Source organism: Tachyglossus aculeatus, chromosome 4, assembly GCF_015852505.1.
Source record: "Tachyglossus aculeatus isolate mTacAcu1 chromosome 4, mTacAcu1.pri, whole genome shotgun sequence".
Taxonomy (NCBI): domain Eukaryota; kingdom Metazoa; phylum Chordata; class Mammalia; order Monotremata; family Tachyglossidae; genus Tachyglossus; species Tachyglossus aculeatus.
The window spans coordinates 39,953,524-39,971,899 of record NC_052069.1 but is presented as its reverse complement, the minus strand read 5'-3'; the positions used below and the strand labels follow the sequence as shown (position 1 = coordinate 39,971,899).

The window sequence follows — 18,376 nt, the reverse complement described above, 5'->3', positions numbered from 1 at the left end:
ACTTATATCCACCCAAGAGCTTAGTATGGTGCCTGGCACATAGTAAGTGCTTATTGTTATTATTATTATTATTATCTAGTGATAGTATTTATTAAATGATTACTATGTGCCCAGTACTATTCTAAAACCTAGGGTAGATAGATGCAAATAATCAGAATGGACCCAATCCTTGACACACATCTGTCTCACAGCCAAAGAGAGAGGGAGAACAGATATTTTATCCTCATTTTACAGATAAGGAAACTGAAATCCAGAGAGATTACACAATAGTAATGGTTTTTAGTGTGCACTTACTGAGGACAGAGCATTGTATTACACATTAGGAGAGTGTATATAGCTACAATTCTATTTATCTATTCTGGTGCTATTGATGCCTGTCTACTTGTTTTGTTTTGTTGTCTGTCTCCCCCTTCTTGACTGTGAGCCTATTGTTGGTCAGGGACCGTTTCTACGTGTTGCCAATTTGTACTTTCCTAGTGCTTAGTTCAGTGCTCTGCACACAGTAAGTGCTCAATAAAATACGATTAAATGAATGAATTAGAGAAATACACTGATGGGAAGTCGACAATGTCTTGGTCGTTTGCAATGGGGATTCATAATCTGAGAAGTAACTAGCTCAGGTCATACTGGAGGCCAGTGGCAGAAGTGGGCTTAAAACTCAGCCCGCTGACTCCCAGTTCCATGGTCTTTCCACTAGGCCACACTGGATTCTCTAATTTATAAGCAGAATCCCTTAATAATCATGAATTGGAAGCTTGTTGTGGACTGGGAATGTGTCTGTTCATTCATTCAATCATAAATATGTACAAATATTCACAAGTGCTGTGGGGAGGGGAAGGGCGTAGGATAGAGGGAGGGAGGGGGGCGATGAGGAAGAGAGGAGGAGGAGAGGAAAAAAGCGGGGAGGGGGAGTCTGTTATTATTGTTATATCGTACTCTACCAAGCACTTAGTGCAGTGCTCTGCACAGAGTAAGTGCTCAATAAATATAATTGATTGATTTCTATTTATTAAGTGCTTACTATGCGCCAACACTATCCTAAGCACTGGGATAGATATAAGATAATCAGATAAATAATAATTATGGTATTGAATAATAATAATAATAAATGGTAGTTGTTAAGCACCTACTACGTGCCAAGCACTGTTCTAAGAGCTAAGTGCTTACTGTGTGCCAAGCACGGTTCCAAGTCCTGGGTTGGATACAAGCTAATCAGGTTGGACACAAGCCCTGTTCCACATGGGGCTCACGGTCTTAATCCCCATTTTATAGATGAGGGAACTGAGGCACAGAGAAGTCATATCGCAGATGAGTGGTGGAGCTGAGATTAGAACCCAGGTCCTTCTGATTCCCAGACCTGTGCTCTATCCACTAGGCTACATTGCTTACAATCCCTGTCCAACATGGAGCTCACAGGAACGGGTAGGATTTAATCTCCATTTCCCAGATGAGACAGAAAGAAGTTCAGTGACTTGTCCCTTACACTAGGGGTGGAGGTGGGATTAGAACCCAGGTCCTCTGACTCTCAGGCCAATACTTTTTCCACTAGGTAACACTGCTCCCATAAATATACATATTACTTGTACATATTTACTTGTATATATTTACTATTCTATTCTATTTATTTTGTTAATGATGTGCATCTAGTTTTAATTCTATTTGTTCTGATGATTTTGACACCTGTCCACATGTTTTGTTTTGTTGTCTGTCTCCCCCTTCTAGACTGTGAGCCTGTTGTTGGGTAGGGACCGTCTCTATATGTTGCCGACTTGTACTTCTCAAGCGCTTAGTACAGTGCTCTGCACACAGTAAGCGCTCAATAAATATGATTGAATGAATGAAATGCTTTCCTTGGAAATTCTGAAAGAGCAGAATGGAAAAATGGCTTGGCAGAAACAAGCTGCAGACCTAATTAACCACCCAGGGCCACTCATGCCAGAAAATATGAATGCATGCTCTCAGTGAATGCCATTTCTGCAGTCTTGAATTGTGATCTTCATTAACCAGAGACGAGATAACTATGGAACACCTCGATCACCACCAAAGAGAGATTGCTAAAAATAAGACCACTATGGAACTCCGAAGAGCAATGCAATTAATTGAAAATGTGAGATGGGATGAGATTCCCAGTTCTCTCATTCTCACTCCTTGCCTTCCCCGTAGAAGGGACAACCTCCCTCCAAACAGCTGTGCCATTATCACAGTCCAGTCATCAAGATACTTACAGATTCAAAACTCTGCATGTACATTAGGGATGTTGTAACGATTTGAACTTCTTCTGGTATGAACATGCAACCTTCTTCAAACAATCCAGTCTGACGATCTATTTTGCATGGTTTTATTGCACAGCTGCCTCCTTGGCAGTTTTTTATGATGTACTTCCCTTCAATTTCTGATGAACACCTGAAAATGCATTCAAATTCACTTTAGGCTTTTATTACTTGGGATGGTGAAAGTCTTCAAATGTTGCTTTTGTAAAATCAAATGTACTTCTCTAAGTTTGTTAATAATAATAATAATGATGGCTTTTGTTAAGCACTTACTATGTGCCAAGCACTGTTCTAAGTGCTGGTGGGGATACAAGGTAATCAGGTTGTCCCACATGGGGCTCACATTCTTCATCCCCATTTTACAGATGAGGTAATGAGGCACAGAGAAGTGAAGTGACTTGCCCAAAGTCACACAGCTGACAAGTGGCGGAGCTGGGATTAGAACCCAAGACTTCTGATTCCCAAGCCCGGGCTCTTTCCACTGAGCCACGCTGCTCTCTGGGCAGGGATTATGTCCACCACCTCCGTTGAATTGTACTTTCCTAAGCCCTTAGTACAGTGTCCTGCACATGGTAAGTGTTCAAAAAATGCCACTGATAGACTGATTGCTAAATCAAGCATGTCCTTTTCAAACAATGATATCTGTAATTTCAAGATGGCTGTCAAGAATGGCGTTTTTACTATAAGCCCCAAGCCCACGTTTACTGACTGACTCTGCCGTGTCACCCACTTCATTACAGTGACACAGACCTGTTGGTAATAAGACCTGGGTGGTCTGCCCCTGCTGCCTTCTCCATGGAGAACAGACTAAGGGTCCAAGCTTCCTTTCCCCCACCAGCCCCTGCCATGGGGATCAGCCCCAGAGGAAGAACCGGGAGAGATATGAAAGACATAGTCAAAAAGCTTCCTGTTAATTCCTCACAAAAAGGAAACTAGGAGAAGAGTATAACTGATGTATTTTTAAATTCTCTTCCCCATCCTCCCTTCCTCCCAATGCGGAGGGAGGCCTTATAGTCGGCCTGGGACCCTTCCTCTGTGTCTGATTCCCACGGTGATTGCGGGGAGTAAAGGCTTTCCAGGGACACAGAAATTCTCACCTTCCTCTTCCCCACTATTGCCCCCTGATTGCAAAATTGGGCCACTTTGTAATTTAAACTTGTCTTATTTTAAGCTGTCGAGTCGTCTCCACTCCATAGTGACACCATGGACACATCTCTCCCAGAACTCCCCACCTCCATTTGCAATCGTTCAGATAGTGGATCCATAGAGTTTTCTTGGTAAAAATCCAGAAGTGGTTTACCATCGCCTCCTTCCATGCAGTCACCTTGAGTCTCCACCCTCAACTCTAACCCATGCTGCTGCTGCACAGCATAGGTGAGTTTTAACTTGTAGCAGATTGTCGTCCACTCACTAGCCACTGCCCAAACTAGGAGTGGAATGGATATGCCTCTGCTTCGCTCTCCCTCCCATAATCAAGACTGGTAGAGTACTGGAAACTCTCCAGGTGCGACCCTGAGAGGGGTAATTTAAATTATGAACCACAATCAATCAGGAACTAATATAAACTGCTGTTTATCTGATCACCTTGAAGGATTTTGCCTGATAAATGTGTCATAGCATAAAATATGCCAATTTGTTATGGAACTCCTGGTTACAAGACTGAGGCTCAGGATACTCTCAATTCCATTATTATCTGTAGCTAAGTCAAACTGTAGGCCAAAAGCTTTGGTTTTGAACCTAAACTGTGAGAAGGATTGTATTGAGAGGCTCTGATAATACTAATGATTAAAGAAAAAATTGTGGTGTTTAAGTGCTTACTACGTGCCAAGTTCTGTAGTAAGCACTGGGCTGCAAGATACAAGATAATCACGTCAGATATACTCCCTATCCTACATAGGGTTCACAATCTAAACAGCGTGGCCAAGTAGAAAGAGCATGACCCTGGGAGTCAGAGGACCTGGGTTCTAATGCTACCTCTGCCACTTGTCTGCTGTGTGTCCTTAGTAAGTCACTTGACTTCTCTAGGACTGTTTCCTCATCTGTATAATGGGCATTAGATCCTACTCCCTCAATCAATCAACTGTATTTATCAATCACTTACTATGTGCAGAGCACTGTACAATGGGTGAGCACTATACAACAGAATTAGCAGACCTGTTCCCTCCCCACAGTGAGCTTACAATCTAGAGGGGGAGACAGACATCAATGACTTTGTGTGGGACATAGACTGAGTCCAACCTGATTATCTTGTTTATCTACCCAGCACATAGTACAGTGCTTGGCATATAATAAGTGCTTAAGAAATACCATAAAAAAAGTCAGGGCAGTAGCAGAATTGGTATTGCTAGTTCCATTTTACAGATGGAGTAACTGAGCCACAAAAAAGTTAAGCGCCTTGCCCCAGGTCATACATCAGGCTAGTGGTGGAGTTGTGATTAGAATTCTGGTCCACCTAATTCCACGCCATACTCTTTCCACTAGACCTAACTGCTTCCCTCATGATGTACCATTCTCACACTTCAATAATAATAATAATAATAATGGTATTTGTTAAACGCTTACTGTGTGCCAGGCACTGTACTAAGCACTGGGGTGGATACCAGCAAATCAGGTTGGATACAGTCCCTGTCCCACATGGGGCTCACACTTTCAATCCGCATTTTGCAGATGAGGTAACTGAGGCACAGAGAAGTGAAGTGACTTGCCCAAGTCATGTGGTGGAGCCGGAATTAGAACCCATGACCTTCTAACTCCCAGGCTCATGCTCTATATTATCTAAAAGCAAAAACAGCTGAGGGATTGTTTTCAAAATTAACAATCCAAAGCAGAATGTTTACAATTCAGAGTAACTGAAATCAAAAGGCTATTACCTTGTTGCTTCTGGAAATCCGTCGCTGGAGATGTAGAAAGGCTGTTTATCATCGTATTCGTCATACACTCCCCACCGCAGATGGGCCCATTCGTGAGCAAACACACGACCTGAGGAAGAATATTTGAAATGGCATTATTTTCCAATTCACTTCCTCCCTGACCAGAGCTGGGCATTCTGCCCACCAACCCTTTCCGAGAGTGTAAGCTCCTTGTGGGCCCGAAGCCCACAAGGTTCTGTGGTTCCTTCCCAAGTGTTTAGTTCAGGGGATTGCACTTACTAGGCACTCAGTAAAAGCTATTATAACTATTCTACACTCAGCTACCCCGCTACAGTTGAAAGTGGTCCTGAGATGTGAGCAGGAGGAACTTCTGTTTCTTTATCATAAATTCTAATTAGCTATAAAACCTTTGCTATCCCATTTCTTGGGATTTATGTTATTCATTTATATTAATGTCCATTTCTCCCTCTACACTGTAAGGTCTTTGCTCGCAGGGAACTTATCTGCCCTGGTGGGATTTCCACAACAGCAGCAGTTTCGGGACAGACAAAGACAGTAGCAGTTAAAAGAGAAAAGTCAGACGATATTGCCCAGCATGTCCTCTACTCCCAGTTCCACTTAGAGTACCAGAAAATATTCACTTTACTGGTACAGGACTACGTGAAAATGTGTTCTTCCTAAATCTTGGGATCAGCAGGTGTCTTAGGTGAGGACAATGTTATCCAAGCCAAGGTAGCTACTATCTTGATGCAGTCTACAGCTTGCAGCCTTTTGAGGTGTTTGGAATAATCTGAGGAAGACATGGCTTTTTTTTAATCCATGGTATTTCTTAAGCTCTTACTGTGTGCCAGGCACTATATTAAGCACTGGGATAGATACAAGACAATCAGGATGGATAAGGTCCACATCTAACGTAGAGCTCACAGTCTTAATCCTCATTTTAAGAAGACGACGATAATTATTTTGAGAATCTCTCCCCAAATATTCTGTATTTGTTCCTCTCTATGTTCAGATATAAATATCGGGCCTGTTTGTAGATACAGCTTAATCATGGCCTCTGGGGTTTATACAACTTTCCTGGGTGGAATTTCTAGGTCTAACTTTGATTCTCCAAAATGGAGGATGGTTTGGATTGGTCTTGTTTGTTGGATATATAGCAACACGGGACTGAATTTTGTCCAAAATGAACCAAATTCCCTCTGTATTCCAGTAGGTATCACTGAAAGTATCTGTGGCATTGTTCCTTGAATTTATCTGGCTCTAATGGTATACCACTTGGTTCTAATCTGTGCCTAGCTATTATAGTAGACACTTACTCTGCTTATCTTTTTAGAGCTACAATAGTCAATCAATATGGGAAGCAGCAGGATCAATGGATGGCAGTGTGGCCTAGTGGAAAGATCACTAGGGGGTCAGAGGACCTGGGTTCTAATCCCAGCCCTACTGTTTGTCTGCTGAGTAACCTTGGACAAATCACTTAACTTCTCTCTGCTCCAGGTACTTCATCTGTTAAATGGAGATTATGTCTCCTTCCCATGATATAGACTGTGAGTCTCATGGGGAACAGGGACTCTGTCCAGCTTGATTATTTTGTATCTACCCCATTGCATCATACATTGCTTTGCATACAATAAGCACTTAATACTACTACTACTACTTAGTACAATGCTTGGCACAGAGTAAACCTTAACAAGTGCCATTAAAAAAGCCCAAACTATATGAATAGCGGAATAAATCTGTTTTTTTTCCACTAGATACAGTGGTAGTGTTAATAGCTTTCACTACTATTAGACTGGTTGTAATGGACTATGAAAATACAGTACTAAAGAGGGAGAGAGACATTAAAATATTTACAACTAAGAAATTAAAATACCCAATTGAATAAGCATATATATGCAGCATTGAGTACACACACACACACACACACACACACACACACACACACACACACACACACACACACACACACACACACACACAGAGAGACAGAGCACACACAGCACACACAAAGCACCATGGTCTAATGGCAAGATAACAGGTTGAAATTTCAGAAGACCTAGGTTCAATTTCCAATTCCATCACGGCTCTACTTTGTGACCCTGGGCGAATCACTTAACCCCCAACCCTGGAATTAATTAATTAATTCAATCACATTTACTGAGCACTTACTGTGTGCAGAGCACTGTACTAAGTGCTCGGAAAGTACAACTGTCAGCTGTGTGGCTTTGGGCAAGTCACTTAACTTCTCTGTGCCTCAGTTACCTCATCTGTAAAATGGGGATTAAAACTGTGAGCCCCCCGTGGGACAACCTGATCACCTTGTAAGCTCCCCAGCACTTAGAACAGTGCTTTGCACATAGTAAGAGCTTAACAAATACCATTATTATTATTATTACAATTTGGCAACAGTTTCCTCATCTGTTATAATGGGGATGAAACAGTTTATGAGACCCATGTGGGATAGGGATCAGGTCCAATCTCATAACACTGTGTCCACTGCATAGACCGTGAGCCCTTTGTGGGACAGGGACTTGGGTACAACCTTATTATCTTGTATCTACCCCAGACTTTGAAAATGGGTGAACTGCAGTCTGTTGGATTAGGGGAGGGAGGGTGTTTCAGGGGAATATTACTGAGCAAGAGGGAGAGTAAAGAGTCAAGTGTGAGAAAGAGAAGGTTAGCTTGGGAGAAGTCATGTGACTATAAGCTTCATGAGAGCAGGGATAATGTCTACCAACTTTACTGTACTCTTCCAAGTGCTTAATGCAGTGCTCTGCACAAAGCAAGAACACAAATATTGTTAGTTGATTAGTTGATTCCAAGAAAGTGAGCTGTGGAGTAGCTGTTTGTTCACCCTTATTTTCTCAGTACTCTTCCTTCTCTCAGTTTCCCTTTATCTTTCTGGCCCCTGAGTTTCCCTCTTTCTTCCTCAAAATCCTTTCCCACTCATGGCTGGCTTTTCCCTCACCAATTTTCTTCTCTCTCAATTTTCTTTCTCCCTCTTGCCACCTCTCACTCCCCTTTTGCATTTTCCTCATTCCCTTGACATTTTTCATTTTCATTTATAAAGGTCTGTCTCGATTCTTCCCCAATACTGCTTGATTCCCCATTCCTATTAGACTTAATTTAATTCAAAATGTTTTTGACTATTTAACAACATCTCTGTAGTTATCTTTTGTTTGTTTTTCCAAGAATGTTTTTCAGGTGGCAATTGCATAATTTCCTTCTCTCTTAATTCCCGTCTCTTTTCTGGCAGTGAGTTTTCTTCATCATTTACTTATCCCCACTTCCTGTTAGTTGTTTTAGGGGAGATTTAACAAATTGGGTATTTGGTGGCTTATTAAACGGCTTTCATTTTTGTGGTTTGCATGGCTATGGTATAGTTTAAAGTCAAGACCATTGTTATATGGAAACATCGTCAACATTAAAATATTTTTTGTGACAATGTCCATTCATTCATTCAGTAGTGTTCATTGTTAATCAACAGCTGTACCTAGTGGTCCATGCTCTCTCAGCAGGTCTCCCGCCAGGAACTTCGGGGTGAAGTGAATATATTTTCCTGGTTCTCCACACTGTGCTGTCTGCTGGGTGTATGGAGTGTCACTGTGGACCGGGGAGGGCTCTGCAACTATGACATCTGCCTAAAAATTTAAAAGCATTTGTTATGTCAAACAACAGAAACCAAATCAGTCAATCAGTACCATGGAATCATTGTGTGCAGAACACTGTATTAAGCACTTGGGAGAGTACAATACTTGGCAGGCGTGCTCCCTGTTCACAAGGAACGTTTGGTCTACAGGAGTATGGCAAGAGTTCATTCATTCAATCGTATTTATTAAGAAGCAGCATGGCTTAGTGGAAAGAGCCAGGGCTTGGGAGTCAGGGGATGTGGGTTGTAATCCCGGCTCTGCCACTTGTCAGCTGTGTGACTTTGGCCAAGTAACTTCACTTCTCTGGGCCTCAGTTACCTCATCTATAAAATAGGGATTAAGACTGTGAGTCTCACGTGGGACCACCTGATAACCTTGTATCTATCCCAGTATTTAGAATAGTGCTTGGCACAGAGTAAGTGCTTAACAAATACCATTATTATTATTATTGCTACTGTGTTCAGAGCACGGTACTAAGCACTTGGGAAAATACAATACAATAATAAACAGTGACATTTCCTGGCCACAATGAACTCACAGTCTGCAGGTTACCCTTATTGTAGGGTTTGCAAGGAGGTAAACCTTGCATTGTAAGAAAATTAGGCATGTTAGAGAAACTCCTGTCATTCAGATGTTGCATAGGGCTCTTAACATACATTCCAAGTTATTGAAGTTCACCTGATTTTTTTCCCTAACTTAAAATGGTTTAATCACTAACCCTTCAAAAAACCTTGCCCTTACCCTAGAATTGATTTTTCACCACGTGTTTCTTCTTTTGGGGTGTTTATCATGGGCCAAGTCTGATATTAGACAAATTGAGACCATCCTAAGCATATGTGAAAAAGATGTACTCTTGTTTGAATGAGTCTCATACTGTTTGCTTTCACTTGATAATCCTTAATCTGATCCAGCATGCTGCATTTAGCTCACTTTAGGGTAGTGACTTTGGCTAGCTAGGGGTTAAATATCTTATCTCTGTATATTTTCCAATGTCTAAGTTTGCTTATTATACATAAAAGTACCCATTCATTGACTTGCATTTTTGCAATTCCAGATGCATTGATTTTAGGTTTGTTCCTTACATAAATAGAGCAGCAATCTGAATTTATCTTTATTTTCACAAAATTTTCAGAGCAGCAAAATGCTAACAAAGACAACAAGCATCAGTTGGAAATAAAGAACAATAAAATCATTATTAAATTAATCATTTTGACAAATTGTGTTTCAGAAAACCTAGTTAATTTTTCTACTGTTCTATCACTGTTCAGAAATACTAATGAATCAGTCAATCAATCAATGGTATTTATTGAGAGCTTATTACATGTAGAGCACAGTACTAAGCTGTTGGGAAAGTACAAAAGAGTTAGCAGACACGTTCCCTGTCCATAACAAGTTTACAGTCTAGGGGATAAAATAAATCTAGCTGCTTATTGAAGAGGATTCCCTTTGTATATTGGTGCACCATCTAAATGTTGAGTCACCACAGGTATTGAAGAAAGAAGACTTTGCCAACCCCCAAACCTAATGCAATCCTGATATCCAGAAATGTGCCAGTGTGCCCAGTGGAATTTTATTTTTGTAACTAAAAAGGATACACGATTTAATACTATTTGTAGAGGGTGGACAAATCTTAAATTTGGTAAATATTAGTTTGAAATATTCTAAAGTGATCCAATTTTCTTTGAAAAAAAATGTAGGTTTTTAAAAAATGATATTTGTTAAGAACTTATTATGTGCCAGCATTGAATAAGTGCTGGGGTAGATACAAGCTAATCAAATGGACATAGTCCCTGTCCCACATGGAGCTCACAGTCTTAATCCCCATTTTACAGATGAGGTAAACCTGAGGCCCAGAGAATTGAAGTGACTTGCACAAGGTCACACAGCAGACAAGTGGCAGAACCAGGATTAGAACCCAGGTCTTCTGACCCCTAGGCTGGTGCTCTAGCCAGCAGGCCATGCTGCTTCTGGGCTTCTCCATTTAATAAACCATAGGCAAGGGTCAGAGATGTCACTCTTTAAAGGGAACTGGTTGAACATACCGTTTTGTAGGATTCGCGTTTTGAGATTAAATACCCAGGCTTATCCTGCCAGGTCTCGGGAATTAAAATGGCCACGTTTTTGAAGTAAACCATCTTTTTGGTGGCTTTGAAGAGGTAGGTAGATGCTTCAGTCACCATGTCCTGTTATGGAAATAAAAATGAAATGGTTTGAAATAAAAGGAAAGAAGAATTTTACCTCACCATTAGGAAAACATAGAAGTATTATGAATTGAAGAGTCAAAGTTTTAAAAAGTTATCCTTTCTTTTCCCACCCATTAATCTCCCCTTGTGCAGGACCCTCATTTCCTTCGCTTGCCTTCTGGGGATTGGGTCGTGTCAGAGGCTCCCTAATAGAAGTGATCTTGTTATCTACACAGCAGCTACCCAAACACTCCTCTCAGTCCCCATGGCAGCTAGCAAACCAAAAGTATTTACTGATCACCTACTGCGTGCAGGATACTATAGTAGTCCTTGGCATAATACAATAGACTTAGACTGGACCAATATCCTCAAGGAGTTTACAATCGGATTAGGTAGATAGCTCCTATGATAAATTACAAGTAAGAAGAAGTAGAAAAGGGGGTTAAGGATGTGAGATAGTGTTAGGCTAATAGAGTAATAGAGTAAATCAATCAATCAATCAATCAATCGTATTTATTGAGCACTTATTGTGTGCAGAGCACTGTACAAAGCACTTGGGAAGTACAAGTTGGCAACACATAGAGACAGTCCATACCAAACAGTGGGCTCACAGTCTAAAAGGGGGAGACAGAACAAAACCAAACATACTAACAAAATGAAATAAATAGAATAGATATGTACAAGTAAAATAAATAAATAAATAAATAGAGTAATAAATATGTACAAACATATATACACATATACAGGTGCCGTGGGGAAGGGAAAGAGGTAAGATGTGGGGGATGGAGAAGGGGACGAGGGGGAGAGGAAGGAAGGGGCTCAGTCTGGGAAGGCCTCCTGGAGGAGGTGAGCTCTCAGTAGGGTCTTGAAGGGAGGAAGAGAGCTAGCTTGGCGGATGGGCAGAAGGAGGGCATTCCAGGTCCGGGGGATGATGTGGGCCGGGGGTCGATGGTGGGACAGGCGAGAACGAGGCACGATGAGGAGATTAGCGGCAGAGGAGCGGAGGGTGCGGGCTGGGCTGGAGAAGGAGAGAAGGGAGGTGTGAGGTAGGAGGGGACGAGGGGATGGACAGCCTTGAAGCCCAGGGTGAGGAGTTTCTGCCTGATGTGCAGATTGATTGGTAGCCACTGGAGATTTTTGAGGAGGAGAGTAATATGCCCAGAGCGTTTCTGGACAAAGACAATCTGGGCAGCAGCATGAAGTATGGATTGAAGTGGGGAGAGACACGAGGATGGGAGATCAGAGAGAAGGCTGGTGCAGTAGTCCAGACGGGATAGGATGAGAGCTTGAATGAGCAGGGTAGCAGTTTGGATGGAGAGGAAAAGGCGGATCTTGGCAAGGTTGCAGAGCTGAGACCGGCAGGTTTTGGTGACGGCTTGGACGTGAGGGGTGAACGAGAGAGTGGAGTCGAGGATGACACCAAGTTTGCGGACCTGTGAGACGGGAAGGATGGTAGTGCCATCAACAGAGATGGGAAAGTCAGGGAGAGGGCAGGGTTTGGGAGGGAAGACAAGGAGTTCAGTCTTGGACATGTTGAATTTTAGGTGGCGGGCAGACATCCAGATGGAGATGTCCTTAAGGCAGGAGGAGATGCGAGCCTGGAGAGAGGGGGTGAGAGCAGGGGCAGAGATGTAGATCTGGGTGTCATCAGCGTAGACATGATAGTTGAAGCCGTGGGAGTGAATGAGGTCACCAAGGGAGTGAGTGTAGATCGAGAACAGAAGGGGACCAAGCACTGAACCTTGGGGAACCCCCACAGTAAGGAGATGGGAGGGGGAGGAGGAGCCTGCAAAAGAGACTGAGAATGAATGACTGCAGAGATAAGAGGAGAAGCAGGAGAGGACGGAGTCTGTGAAGCCAAGGTCAGATAGCATGTTGAGGAGAAGGAGGTGGTCCACAGTGTCGAAGGCAGCTGAGAAGTTGAGGAGGATTAGGATAGAGTGGGAGCTGTTGGATTTGGCAAGCAGTAGGTCATTGGTGACCTTTAAGAGGGCAGTATCCGTGGAATGTAGGGGACGGAAGCCAGACTGGAGCGGGTCGAGGAGAGAGCTGGTGTTGAGGAGTTCGAGGCAGCGCATGTAGACAACTCGTTCAAGGAGTTTGGAAAGGAATGGTAGGAGGGATATGGGGCGATAACTAGAAGGTGAGGTGGGGTCAAGAGAGGGTGTTTTTTAGGATGGGAGAGACATGGGCATGTTTGAAGGCAGAGGGGAAGGAACCAGTGGAGAGTGAGCGGTTGAAGATGGAAGTTAAGGAGGGGAGAAGGGATGGAGCGAGAGATTTCATGAGATGAGAGGGAATGGGGTCAGAAACACAGGTGGCTGGAGTAGCACTTGAGAGGAGGGAAGAGAGCTCCTCTGAGGATACTGCTGGGAAGTATGGGAGAGTAGCAGAGAGTGCTGAGAGCCGGGGGGTTGGGGGGAGGGGGGAGTGACTTTGGGGAGGTCGGACCTGATGGATTTAATTTTAATGAAGTAGGAGGCCAGATCGTTGGGGGTGAGGGAAGGAGGAGAGGGAGGAACCAGGGGCCTGAGAAGGGAGTTAAATGTTCGGAAGAGCTGGCGGGGATGATGGGCATGGGTGTCAATAAGGGAGGAGAAATAGTTTTGTTTGGCAGAGGAGAGGGCTGAGTTAAGGCAGGAAAGGATAAACTTGAAGTGAACGAGGTTGGCATGGTGTTTAGACTTTCACCAGCAGCGTTCGGCAGCTCGAGCATAATAGCGAAGAAGGCGGACAGTGGCAGTGATCCAGGGCTGTGGGTTAGTGATGATGGCATTTGATCATCACTGGTGATGATCGTTAGTGGTACGAGAGCGGCGAAGGGAAAGCAATTCTGTACAACTGTGTTGCAGGAGTTGATGTTTATCTCATTGTGGGTGGGGAATGTGTCTGTTGTTGTATTGCGCAGCAGCATGGCTTACTAGAAAGAGCACAGATTTGGGAGTCAGAGATCATGGGTTCTAATCCCGGCTCCTCCACTTCTCAGCTGTGTGACTTTGGGCAAGTCACTTAACGTCTCTGTGCCTCAGTTCCCTCATCTGTAAAATGGGGATTAAGACTGTGAGCCCAACATGGGATAACTTGATTACCTTGTATCTACCCCAGTGCTTAGAACAGTGCATGGCACATAGTAAGCGCTTAACAAATGCTATTATTCTTCTTATTATTATTACAGGGCTCTACACGCAGTAAATGTTCAATCAGCATGACTGAATTGAATGAATAGTGCAAAAGTGCTGAAGTGGTAGCTGAGAAATAGAAAGTGGGTTGAAAAGAGATAAATCAGGGAAGGCCTTCTGGAGGAAATGTGATTCCAGAAGGGAGGAAGTTCTGGACAAGGGAGTTCCAGGAGCATTTTACCTCTGGAACACCGCCACTCTGGTATAGGGATGGATGAAACAGGTTGTGGTGGTGATGGGGAACCTGGTAGTGACAGAGGGACTTGGGAGGCCACGAAAGTTGAGATAGGGAAGAGAGCACAGCTGAAGGTGAGTTGAAGATGGGAAGTAGAGATGGGTGACAACAGAACAGAACAGTTTTCTTGAGCGGTTAATACGGAGTTCTGTACGCAATAAGCGGTCAATAAAAACCATCGTTGATTAGCATTATAATTCTACTAATATTGGGTAAGGATCAAATGTTGTTAAGGTCTGTGTAAGGGTCTCCAGTCCAACTTGTAACTACTTTGGATAACTTTGGGTCAGTTTGGGTCACTCTTTTATGGTATTTGTTAACTTGTGGTAATGCAGCTGTCTTGTGATAGGAAGGTTCTAGTTAGGGCTTAAATGTATGAAATAGTGGACTAAATGAGTTAATGCATCTGGGAGAATATCCACTGCATCACCTTGATTTATGGACTCCCTTAATGACTGGATCCTGCCTAATTAAGCTTCTAATAAATATTAACATAATCATGATGAATTCTTATCATTTTTGTGAACCAAATTTCTTTAATAGCTGCTGTAAATTGGGATTATGTAACTATCACTAAATGGTACTTGGATGTTTAATAACAAATGAATCCACCAGATATGGAAAATCCCCAAGGACTTTGTCCCTTACCTAAAGACTTTAATACTTATGCAGTAGTAATAGTGGTATTAGTAGTAATTAATAAACACTTACTGTGAACAGAGCACAGTATTAAACCCTGGGAGAAAATTCACAGATGGGAATTTAGCATAATCCTATTGCTTGTGCATTGCACAATTTAAAAGTTTTCCTCTTTTTACAAAAATATTCAGTCCGTGTTTCTCCACTCCTCAAGAACCTCCAGTGGTTGCCCATCAGTCAATCACTCAATATTTACTGAGCACTTACTGCGTGGAGAGCACTGAGGACATGTTTCCCCACTCCTCAAGAAATTCCAGTGGTTGCCCACCCACCTCCACATCAGACAAAAACTCCTCACCATTGACTTTAAAACAGTCAATCACCCTACCTCCTCCTACCACACCTCGCTGCCTAGAGAAGCAGCACGGCTCAGTGGCAAGAGCCTGGACTTGGGAGTCAGAGGTCATGGGTTCTAATCCCGGCTCTGCCACTTGTGAGCTGTGTGACTTTGGGCAAGTCACTTAACTTCTCTGTGCCTCAGTTATCTCGTCTGTAAAATGTGGATGAAGACTGGGAGCCCCACGTGGGACAACCTGATCACCTTGTATCTCCCCAGCGCTTAGAGCAGTGCTTTGCACACAGAAAGAGACTAAAAAACCCCATCATTTTGATTATTATTACTCTCCTACTACAACCCAGCCTGCAAACTTCACTCCTCTAATGTTAACCTTCTCACTGTGCCTCAATCTCACCAATCTTGCCACTGACCTCTCACCCATGTCCTTCCTCTGGCCTGGAATGCCCTATCTCCTCAACTCCAACAGACAATCATCACACTCCCCCATTATCACCATTATCCTCCCTGTTCCAGAAGCCCATGACCTCATTGTTATCCTGGACTCCTTGCTGTTTGTTTTTTTCCAGCTTGCTCTCTCTGCTTCTCTCAAGCCAATCTTCAAACTGTACCTCAATTCCCCTTCTACCCCTCAATTGTGCTGTTCCCTTGTCCAGGAGATCATTCTCCCCTCAATTCAGACAGAGCACAGTAATCCCCACATTCAGGGCCTTCCTAAAATTCCACCTCCTCCATTAAGCCTTTCCAAGTTAATTCTAAACCCACCAAGTTTCACAAACCCATCAGCAAACTCCAGCACATGTGCCCTTATTTATATTCATCCTGTTTTTTGCATGTATTATTGTATGTTCAGTTATTTACTTTGCTTACTCTTTTTGTAAATATTATTATATCTGTCTCAGCCATTGAGGTGTACAGTGCGCATATCATTTCTCTGTACTATACTTCCTAAGAGCTGAATTCAGTGCACTGCACCCAATTAAAAAAAATGCTATCACTGCTACTATTACTACAAGGATGAGCTTATTGTTTGAGTCTCTTCATTTTGTCTAGAAAAATGTGCAGGGAATGGAATTCAAAATAAAATTTAATAAAATTTGAAAGTTTAATTTTTTTGCCACCAAATATACCTAGTCAAATTCCCAACTGCAACTTCACCTCATATGCACTTCATCCAAATTTCTACACAAATATCTGAACCACAGGAACTTTTGGATACAGAATATATCTATAATGATTGTGGAGGAATTTGCAAAGTTGTTGCTATGTGCTAAATGCTGGGAACGAAAGAATCAGGTCAGACACAATCTGTCCCACATGGGGCTGACAGTCTATGGGAAAGAAAGAACTGGTATTTACTCTCCACTGTAAAGATGAGGAAACTGAGAAATGGAGAAGTTGTGACTTTTCCAAAGTCACACAGCTGGCAAATAGTAGGAATTAGAACCCAGAGATTAGAACGCAAGTCCTTTGCCTTTCTGCTTCTCAACAAATCCAAAAAGAATTTGGATAAATGAACGGGAGATAAATTCATAATAGGTTGTTAAGGAGAAAATATAGAGGTTATAGAGATGGGAAAAGGTGGAATTTAGAAGTCACCAGGAGGGTTTCAATTCCTGGAAATTAGATCTAAAATAGGTTATCAGTGGTGCCGAATATGGGCTTTAGAAAGTTTCTGTCTAACCATGAGGATGGGTGTCAAGAAAGACAACTGACCCTTCGAGCTTTGATGTCGCTACCAGAGGGAGAGAGTGCCTTGAGTCAATATAGCATTTCTTACATTCTTATGGTGGCTTACCTACTACTCTCAATTTTATATATACCATTTCTTCCCCCTTTGGCAGAGATGTCCAAGAGGTTTCCCTGTTAACTTTTGAAGTGCATAAAAATATATGAAGTCTTTGAAAGAAATAGCACAAAGCAGGAATGCCACTGAAAATACTGAAGTGTAGCATCCAACAGACAAGCTAATAAAGGGAGAAAAGGTTAGGAGAAGAAATGCATTTAACTGGAAGGATCTTCAATGAATCCAAGATGACGAGATCAGCCCATCTTGGAGAGTGGTTAGAAGTACAGTAATGGATGAGATTAGGTCATTATGCTGCAGTTAGCAAACATGACTACATCTGAACAATGTTGAAATTACTCCATTAAAATAGTAGTCGGAGATCTTTTGGTATTTGAATACAACTGAAGAGTGAACATGTAGTCGCTCTCTTACCTGTATTTGTTGGATTATTTTCGCGTCTTCGGGTACCTGGGGATTAATGGCAATGACAATTCCTTCGTAGCCATTGTTTTTCAGTTCAATCATGGAAGTTCTACTCCCTTGCAGCAGGTGGAGAGCAAAAATGAGAGAAATAATCTTAAGTGACCCCATCATTTCTACCTTTTGGTGTTGGGACTGTTGGTGTGGAAGGCACCCCCCTTCCTCTCCCTCTCTTTATATATACATCTTGGAATTATTAATCAGGGTTTGTTACAGGACTTTGATTCTTTTATCTGTTATTCACATCACTATAGTGTCCCCTCCCCCAAAGTAAAGAGTTCTTAGCCTCAGAACTTATGAGAATTGACACTTTAAAATACTTTGAAGTACATCAGAGTTCAGGGAAGTACGGAGTACAAAAGTATAGAGAAGCAGCATAGCATAGTAGATAGAGCCCGAGCCTAGGAGTCAGAAGGTCATGGGTTCTAATTCCAGCTCTGGCACTTGTCTGCTGTGTGACCTTAGACCAGTCACTTCCCTTCTCTGTGACTCAGTTACCTCATCTGTAAAATGGGGATTGAGACTGTGAGCCTCAAGTTGCACAAGGACCGTGTCAAACCCTATTTGCTTGTAACGACACCAGTGCTTAGAACAGTGCCTGATACACAGTAAGCACTTACCAAATACCACAATAATAATTATTACTTTCAATACTTTGAAGAACTTCATTGAGCAGAATCTGCAAAACATACCTCATTTTTATTTTAAAGTATTTGACAAAATCGT

General features: G+C 42.4%; 1 protein-coding gene and 1 non-coding gene across 2 annotated transcripts in view; both read right to left on the bottom strand.

The window, feature by feature from the left end:
• LOC119926946 (calcium-activated chloride channel regulator 1-like) overlaps window positions 1-17,764 on the bottom strand; it is a 39,181-nt gene extending 21,417 nt beyond the window's left edge. Inside the window, exons 1-5 of the mRNA XM_038745421.1 lie at window positions 17,603-17,764; window positions 10,833-10,973; window positions 8,634-8,781; window positions 5,141-5,249; window positions 2,226-2,403 (exon numbers count right to left, since the gene is read on the bottom strand). Of these exons, the coding sequence (XP_038601349.1) occupies window positions 2,226-2,403; window positions 5,141-5,249; window positions 8,634-8,781; window positions 10,833-10,973; window positions 17,603-17,764 (738 nt within the window). The remainder of the gene's footprint in view (window positions 1-2,225; window positions 2,404-5,140; window positions 5,250-8,633; window positions 8,782-10,832; window positions 10,974-17,602) is intronic.
• Window positions 3,655-3,792, bottom strand: LOC119927710. The gene has a single exon (XR_005450687.1). It is a non-coding gene; the product is annotated as a small nucleolar RNA SNORA7 (small nucleolar RNA).
• Window positions 17,765-18,376: the final 612 nt, after the last annotated feature.